Here is a 9,992-nt window from a genome sequence, read left to right as displayed (position 1 = left end):
TTTCCAAAAAGTACCTATTTGATACCTAAAATGAGTATTCCACACTAAACCAATAATTTGTGCTAACGCGACATTATGTTAACCCTTAAAAAATTAAGCTATTAACAAATTGTAGCAATATGTGTAACCGACAAGTTTAGGTACCAATTAGAAATAAGAAAAAGTTCAAGTACCAAGTATTTTGGACAAATTCATTGAGTAAATTACATATTAACCCTAGATTAAAAAATTATCAAAATTTTCTCGGTACATTAGCATAATTAAATATTATTGTGTTATAATTTGGAAGAAAATGCAGTACATTATCACAATCTGAATGAGTTTTGAATGCCAGCATTAATAGTCTATGATCTTAGAGGACAATTTGGTAATACACAAACGGAATATGTAGCTCTCTACCTGATTTGCTTAAACAACTAATGTACCGCGATGCCGGTTATTGCAACTAATGTACCTGATTTGCATCTGTCTTCTTCTGGAAAAAAAGTGAGCCTAGAAGAACAGCGATGCCGGTTATTGCAATTGTGAATAGAATTCGTCTCCTTGAATATTCCGATGCCTGCCTTCTTGGACGAGCTTGTTCCCTTTCGGCTGCCCTCACATCCCTAAACGGTCCCAAACATATTAATTAAAACTAATTATAATCGGAGAAGAAAACAAAGAGCAGCATTCTGATACGGTTTTCAGTTATGTCAACAGTTAAAACAGCAAAACTATAGGTATAATCAACGTTAGGTGCACAACATAATCAAAATAAAAGGCTTTATCCGCCAATCTTAGTGAAAATAGAGGTAAATCCCTTATAATACCGCTTGACACAAACTAGATAGATTTTGCCATATTTCCCGACCGACAAGATGAAGGGAGGGGAAAACGGACAATAATCAGTAAAAGTACCAAAGGGCTCTTGTACTAGGAGTCAAATTGCATTTTACCCCCTTGCTCAAAAAATGGACAAGTTAATCCTTATACGTTAGATTAAAGAACAAATTAATCATTTCTATTAAAAGTTTCATCCATTTGTATAGTTAAAAACAGACATGGTTGACAGAATAACCAGATAGTGACATGTGATCTGCCTTGCATACCTCATACCAACATACAGGGACCATTTTTTAATAGTGGAAATGGATGGAATTTTTAACAAAATAACCTGTTTGCTCTTTGATTAATGTAAAGGGATTAATTTGACTATTTTTTTAGTAGAAGGGGAAATGAAATCTGACTCCTACTATAGACTTCCATGATACTTTAACCGACAATAATCACATGGATTATGTAAACATTGATTACATATCATGGCTAAACTCCAGACTGAAATGAATACTTTCCAACATAACTCATTGGGAACTAAAAGCTCCCATTTTCGAGAATGAAATTAATAATAAGTACAAAAAGCTATCCTATACCATCAAGGTACCAACTCTTCGGTGCTATATACAAGTCCAGATTGCAAGGCATCAATAACAAGGTTATAAAAAGAAATATAATTTACGGAAAAGCAGTAACTAATAAAATATCTAGCCAAACATTCCAATCGGGAATTATATTATAGCATAAATACCTGGAAGATCCCTCATTGTTTTCTGCAATACCAGTACACCTACTTTCGTGGTTATATCTTTCTCTCAGTCTAACGTATCTGTTACACAGATGACACAGTTCCGTCCGGTTCCCACATACTTCCTAAAATCGCAAAGCAATGGCAACATTGTAACAAGTTCACCTAACAAGTACTAACATTGGATCCTTTTATATGTAAATTAATACAGATGTAGTACCTGATGCTCAGCCAGATCAATGGCGGGCAATGGAAACTCACAAAAATCACAAGTAACGATCCTCTGGGGGCAAATTTCACCTTTATGAATAGCCAGAATTTCACGTTCCATTGTCTCACTGCACAGTGAACACGCCACCTGCTCGAAAAGATACGGTGTCAATAGAATCACAAATGTTACGCCACGCATCATGTTCGAACAGAATTGATTCACTTAAAAGGAAATAGAAAAGACCTACCGGAGCATGGGTGTTTAAGAAATGTTCCTCTGCATGCTTTTTGGGAATCATATCACCACAAACTTTACATCTTTCTAGATTACGGGAGCAATGAGCATGATGCAAATCAATGTTAGAAGAAGGTATGGCCCTGTCACTGAACCATTAAGAAGGAAAAGTACTCGTTAAAGGTTCTTCTAAATTCACATGAACTCAATACAACAATAATCGAGAATTTTAGGTCTTATTCAACTAAATTCACTCCCTTCCCAACTTAATTTGTTCAAAACATAAATTACTAATCATTTCTTTATGCATCAATGAATCTCATACTACAAATCAAGCAACAAATTTAAGCTGAAATAAACAAAAAGGACGGGGATCGAGAAGAAAATTCAAGGAATTGAAATTAAATTCTAAAAAATTACCAGTGATTGCATATGCGGGTGGTTTCTTCCGTAGCAATTGCCATAGCGATCCGTTTCAAAATCTTTGGGCAACAAAAAGTATGAATGGAGAGGTAAAATTAAATAAGGGGAACTTAAAATTAGTTATCAAGATTAGTAAATTAACCTGCAAAAAGCCGGGGATTTTCTTTAAAACTCTCCTCGTTCCTCTCTAGGAAATTAAAGTAAAGAGGCTGAGAGAGTTTTTCTGATTACTACTTTGGTTGAGCAAACAGCTTTAGATGAATACTGACTTCGGAGTTTGGACAGTCCACCGTTCAGCTTTTTGTCAACGCGCATTCCGAGGGAGGTGAGTTACACGATTATTTGCTATTTGGGCCTAACTTAATGATTGGGCTTTCAAACTAAGCTTGGAGCGTGGAAAGAAGGTAAAGGTGAAATTGCCTTAACCCACCCAACCAATCATGTGCTATTGGGGTTGTAACTTGTAATTGAAGTTAGGGTCCTCTAGTGATTATGGGTCGGGCCGGGTCGGGTTAGGTCAGGTTTGGATTAGGTCAGGCCCAAATAAATTTTTAAGTCCATTGTCTAGGCCCAGGTCTGGCCTGGCCTGAAATATGGGTCTAATAATTTGTCCAAGCCTTACCCTAAAGAAAATTGCTAAGCTCGAGCTCGATGCGGCAGCGGCCTACCTACTTATATTAATTTTTTTAACCTTATTTTATTTTAAAAATTTAAAACAAATATTAAAACAAGAAACAAATAAACTAAAATAATTCTTAAAACAATACACAAATTGAAAATATAACAAAAAGTGATTATATTAAAATTGAAACAAATTAAAACTAAAATAATAACCAAATTAATAATAAAAAAATTTTACAATATCAAAATAATATTAAAAACGACAACAAAAAACATAAATTATGTTGTAAGACCAAAGCAAGTAGCACCAAAATAAAATAGTTGCAAAAGAACAATAAAACACCACCAAAACACCACCAAAACAACATTAAGGTTTATGGTTGATCCCACTTTCATACCACACAACATAACAACTCCTGACTAAGTTGTAACCAAAGCAAGTTCAGGAGAGAGAAGGGCAAAGTTCAAGTCCTTCGGTTGACTGCCAATAACAGCTGAATCTCCATCCCCACACTGATCCCCATGAAGAGAAATTCTCCATATCTGAACAGGGGTACCATTAAAAAGAAAATATAAGAAACAATAGAACCTACACATCCAAGAGAAAGAGATCACATGTTCATAGACACAAGGAAAGGAAAAGAAAAGAAAGAGAGAAGACTGACAGCATCATAAAATTACTACTAAAACTCTAACATGAGGTTCTGAGAATCTTTACTACAGCATAGGGAACTCAATATTTAAAATGAAATACCAATTCGACTGAAAGTAGAATGTGTGAATGCCAAATCTTCCATGTACTTGAATAAATCATTTTGCAAGAATATTAGAAAAAACTGTACCTTTAAAAGTTGTACTTTTTGCACCTCATACGTTCTATTATGATTTTTCTTTTGGCCTAACTTAACATAATATACCCAAAGAAATACCACTTAAAAAGTTTCATGTTAGTTTTAATTAAACAATGACATTTGCATCATAAATGGATTAGTCTACATTTTTTTTTTTTGCCTAACATATTCACGTCAAATATATAATGGACATTTCAAAGAAGATACTAATGTGAGAATATGACCTTTGTTGTATGGTATAGGGGAAAGCTTATATTCATGTTAAACATGTACCTATACCTAAATATAAAAATAGTAACAAAACAATACCAAAATAGCAACAAAACAGCACCAACATAGCACCAAAACAACAACAAAATAACACTAACACAGCAATAAAACAACACCAAACAATACAAAAAATAGCACCAAACAGCACAAAAAACAGCATCACCAACAATACCAAAATAGCACCAAAAACCTGCAAAATATAATCAACCAACCAGAATATCTATACATTAACCAATCAACATATTTAATTTTATAATAAACTATAGATTGTAAGCTAAATTAAATTGTTAACAATTACAAAGGAAGGTAACCTAAAAAGCAATCAAAGAAACATCATCCTCATAAGTCATCATTATTCTTGCAACCAATTTCTAGCATGAAATAAGAATAAATAATTAGATAATCAAATTGATAAAAAAATAATATAAAATTATAAAAATAAAACGAGAATAATAATTACCAGTTGAAAATCCCTTAGCTCGCATCCAATCATTCAAGCAAACAACGGCTTGAACCGTTTTTGGCTTAAGTGAACTCCTCAAAGGTGTGATAACTTTCTTACCCATGCTAAAAGTCGATTCGAAAGCTACAGTCGATATTGGAATTGCCAAAAGATCACAAGCTAATAATGAAAGCTCATTGTATCGAACTGAACTTTTGCTCCAATAATCCGAAACATCTATTTTACCATTCAACTCAAGCTCCAGTTCTTCCAAATAAATATCCAACTATGACTTTTCACTCCTAGCGCTAGATTCATTTAAATGCCATTTATAATCATCACTCTCATCAAAATCTCCCCCAAAATCAGCACTATTAACATTGTGTTCATCCAAACTAAAATCAACGAGATTTTTATCCGAAACATTAGAACTCCCAACCAAAGAGGAAGACGTGGATTTGGATTTCTTAACATACTCGTCAAACAAGAGTCTAAGATTACTAAGAATGGTTTCAACAAAATCTGAAGCATGAATACCATAGATTGTAGTAAAGCAATACTGCACATAATTCAACTTGTAACGAGGATCTAAAATTGTAGCACATGACAATATCAACGAATACTCAGCCCAATATTTATTAAATTTCTCTTGCATTTGCTTAACCATTGGAGTTAAAAACGAATAAGGACCTTTAACTGTATCAAGCAAGACCTTTGAACTTCCAAATCCCTCTAAAATAAATATTAGCTATTGGATAATTAGAACCAGAAAAAACACAAGTCACATCATAAAAGACTTTAAAAATTTGCAAAGAATAGCAACATTTCTCCACTCCTCATTAGAAAGTGTAAACATTTGATAATCTTTATCCTGTTGGCCCCAATAATCTAGCACATCTTTATAGTAAAGAGAAGATTCAAGCATCAAATAAGTAGAATTCCATCTCACACACACATCTTGACGCAACTTTTTGGTCACATTTAAAAGAAAGCTTTTGTCGACCACATCATAAAATCTTTTCCTACGAATTCCTGACTTTTTTATGTACTTCATTCCATTTCTAGTCTTACCAACAACATTTTTAGCAAGTTCCAAACCAGCTTTAACTATAAGATTCAATATATGTGCACAACATTTAACTTGAGAAAAAGCACCATCACACAAAATAGCTCGGTTTGACCGAAAACGATTTTTAAGACAAGAAACCATAACATCATTATAAGAAGCATTATCCAAAGTAATGCTAAAAATTTTCTTGTCTATACCCCATTGAGATGAACATAAAACAAGTTCATCTGCTATGTTCAAACCATCATACGGAGGAAATAAAGCTCTAAACCTTATGATTCTCTTTTGTAGCTTCCAATCTTTGTCAATCCAATGAGCAGTAATGCAAATATATTCATTATTAGTATACTCCGAGTTCTAATTATCGGAAGTTAGACAAATTAAACCAGGTGCTTTAGCCAACTCTTCTTTAACACGATCTCTCTCTTTTGCATAATACATTGAAACATCCCTAACAGCTATATGCCTACTTATATTCTTAAAATTAGAACTAGCAATTCTCATCATGTATCTAAATCTTGGTTCTTCAACTGTCCTAAATGAATGCTTGCATACACAAGAAAAGTATAAATAGCTTTACGACACTCATCAGCATCAAACTTGTAGTTTTTTATAGATGGAACACCTTCTAATGATGGTTGAGTGGCTATGGTGTATTAAGTGATGTCCTTATTAACTTTTTTCAAACAGTTATTTAGATGACATCTTAAATGAGAGGTTCTACTAGAAGATTTAGCAGAGAATATAGTCTTACAGTGATTACATTGTGCCTTCAATTCATTTTTGTTCTCGCATTCAAGCTTTGTCATTTCATCCCACAGCTTTGAAGTGGTAGACTTTTGACGTTTGAAAGCACTTTCATACTCATTAAACCCATCGTCCATAGGTATAGAAGTGTTCGAACTAGCCATGGTCATAAAAACTCAAGTTCTGAAATCCAAATAAACCAAAAGATTATATTATTGTTCAACAATTGTATATAATATATGAATTATTCCATATTATTATTTACTATCATAAAATATTAGCCCAACTTAAAATTAATTGTATATAATGCATGATTGGCATGACACAAGAAAGATAGAGAAAAAGGGAGAAAATGTGTGTCAGAATCTGACACATTTACATATATATAGAAAAGACAAACATATAAATATCGATTATACGGCCGGTCAGATTGTTGTTTTGCAATACCATAGAAGACGCGAAGAACCGGGTTAGGTATGGAGAATCAAACCAAGTTCACATGGACTAACCAGTGATAACAGTATAGGATGCTTTACAACAAGTTGCAGGTTTAGCACTGTAATTTTATGGCTTCATAAAACTACATATTATAGTATCAAAATTTTAAATAAAAATATAAAATTAAATAGACTGAAATATTTTACATCTTATCTAATTATAGATAATTATCAATGAATTATTTTTTGAGTGAAAAGTACAAAAATTGGCTTGTCTAGAAAAGGGAAGAAAACCCAAAGAGATACATTCAGTTTAATTGATTTTATATTCCCCAAAATAAAACCTAGAAAAAGAACTTATAATAGTGGTTGCAATTTGGATTTGCATTGAAAGGGACCCATTTTTTAGAAGCACACATTTAGGATTTACGTTCATGGTGTGCTTAAATATTTAGCATAATGATAAATAACAGCTAAGCTTTTGATAAAGACATCAAAACTTGTCTATTTGACTTTTTTGTTTGGAAATTGATTTTGGCTTTATTTTGTCCTAATTTTTGTTATTTTCTGCTTAATTTATTCTCCTTTGTCCCCCTCCTAATTTCAGACATAAATTAGTTTTGTTTCTAATCATGTACTCTAACTAGGGATGACATCAGTAGCATGTGAAATTTCATATGATAAATTTCAAAATTCTGAATAATCTACGAGTTCAATAGAGTTGGTTAATGTAAATATATCGAATTCAATTTTCGATATCTACATGCTCTTTTCTAGGGAGTGCATGTACATGAAACAGTTAAAAAAAGTTGAACACACCCGTGTCAAGCACATACTCATATCCAACAGTCAAACAGAAATCCAAGTAACATAGGAACAAGGAACAATGAATACAGAAATGATTCAACTCCTAAAATCCAAGTCCAACTACCATCAAAGTGAAAGCATGAACATTTGAAATTGTATGAGCTCTTTGCTTATGAATATTCCATTGATACATGTTCATGTATATATACATATATCTATATTGGATTAGTCATCATGAAACATATCTAGTCAACAGATACATAGAACTTTAAGCAAACTATCTATGTTCGAGTTTTTATTTTTCCTAAGCAATACTCATGTCGGGCACTCGTGTTGGACACATTCCCATATCTAAAACTCAAAAAATGAGTCTGGAAAACAGAGATTACCATGATCAAATCAAGCTCTAGTTTAACCAAACAGTATAAACAACAAAATAACATATAAACAGACAACACGGATCGATATAGCTAAACATGAAGCATCAACATATAGATATTATGATCATAAAGCAGTTAAAAAAGTATCTTTTTGAGGTTCTAGAAAACGAAAATATTACCGAAGGGCGAAGAGACACTAAAAAATCCGATCCAATCCCTTCAGAAGCTCACGTTTCTTTTTTATCTACAATCCAAACAAATAATAATTACAAAAATGAAGTAAAAAGAAAAAAAGAAAAAAGAAAGAAATACCAGAATCTTCACACATGAATTAATATTTACCTAAACTTGATTAGAATAAGAAGAAGAAGAAAAAAGAAAGAAATACCAGAATCTTTTTTAGCTACTGGTCTTTTTCATTGTTAGGCAAAATGAAGTAATGAACTAAAAAAAAAAGAATAAGAAGAAAAAGAAAGAAATACCAGACTTACGCAAATTTCTATTGACAAAATACAAGGGCTAGCTACTGGATTCTAGAATTTGGGATTTTGAATCTTGATTCTGGAATTGGGTGGAAGTGGATCGGTGGAGGTGGTGAGTTAGGGCTTAGGGATTTTGAAGCTTTTAGAATTGGGAAAAAAGGAAGGGCACAAACGGAGAAAGTGAAACATGAAATGAAAGTTAAAATTTTTAACTTAAAAAGCATATTTGATTAAAAATAAAGAGAAATATATATTTAATATATGATTCGGTCCGGGTCGGGCCCGGGTAAAAAAAAATTTACCCGAGGCCCGGCCCATTTTCTAAACGGGCCTCATTTTTTGCCCAAACCCATATTTTGGGCCTATATTTTTACCCGAACCCTCCTATTTTTTGAATGGGCCTTCGGGTTGGGCCGGGTAGCCCAACCCATGATCACCTCTATCCCAAACTATCCCACAACGACAGAATGTGTTGTTCCACCATGTCATTGCGACCACACTTTTTTCTTTTTTTTAGGAAACTTATAAATAGTCACTCATGTTTGGTCATTTAGATTTAAATTTCTTTTATTTTAGTCATTAATGTTATTAAAATTAAATATTTTGGTCGTTCGTCCCTTAAATCATTAACGTATTGCTGACTTAGTCATTTTTATTGGCATAATCACAAATATAGTCCTCCAACTTTTACAAATTCTATCAATTTAGTCCTAATTCTAATAAATTTAACCCTCAACTTTACACATTAAGTCAATTTAGTCTTGATTCTTAAAATTTCAAAATTAAAATTCAAAAACTTAATATTTTATTTAAACGTGCACTTTTTGATCAAAATATATAAGATTTTAATAAAAATACATATAAAATTATGGAAAACATTTATAAATAAATGAATATTTATTTGTCTCATTTTCTAACATGACATAATTTATTAAAAATAGTTTTATAAATAAAAATTTAAGGAAAAAAAACCATGAAAAAGCTTAAGCAAATTCAACTTTTCCTTTCTTTCAACATCGATGACCACCATGTTTAGTGGGATCAAAAATTATAACTTGAGGTAAAAAAATGGTTAGAATCGATGTCTTTAAGTTGCTACCTAGAACGAGTTTATTGCGTTTGAGGGCAAAAATGATTGGGGATATATAAGTAAGAATGACAGGAACTCCACAACCTATTTCTAGTTTGATGGCACGTTAGAAAAAGAGAAAATGAATATTCATTTATTTTAATTTTTATGTATTTTTATAATTTTATATGTATTTTATAAAATCTTATGTATTTTTATCGAAAAATGAAAGCTTAATTTTTTTATTTTTTATTTTTAAAATTTTGAATTTTGAAATTTAAAGAATCAAGACTAAATTGACACGATGTATATGAATTTTTTAGAATTAGAACCAAATTAATAGAATCTATAAAAATTGATGCGCTAAATTTGTTATTTTGCCAATGAA

General features: G+C 32.0%; 1 protein-coding gene across 1 annotated transcript; it reads right to left on the bottom strand.

Annotated features, from left to right (window-relative positions):
• Positions 1-229: 229 nt before the first annotated feature.
• Positions 230-2,737, bottom strand: LOC108451856 (uncharacterized). Its single transcript, XM_017749548.2, has 6 exons — positions 2,572-2,737; positions 2,427-2,488; positions 2,020-2,155; positions 1,782-1,919; positions 1,565-1,686; positions 230-605 (listed from the first exon to the last, which is right to left on the bottom strand). The coding sequence occupies exons 2-6, from the start codon at positions 2,468-2,470 to the stop codon at positions 446-448; spliced, it is 600 nt and encodes a 199-aa protein (XP_017605037.1). The 5' UTR covers positions 2,471-2,488; positions 2,572-2,737; the 3' UTR covers positions 230-445.
• Between the last annotated feature and the right edge of the window lie 7,255 nt (positions 2,738-9,992).

The sequence above is a fragment of the Gossypium arboreum genome, chromosome 1, assembly GCF_025698485.1.
Source record: "Gossypium arboreum isolate Shixiya-1 chromosome 1, ASM2569848v2, whole genome shotgun sequence".
Classification (NCBI taxonomy): Eukaryota; Viridiplantae; Streptophyta; class Magnoliopsida; order Malvales; family Malvaceae; genus Gossypium; species Gossypium arboreum.
Note: the sequence above shows the minus strand (reverse complement) of the source record. Positions and strands in the feature narration are given on the sequence as shown.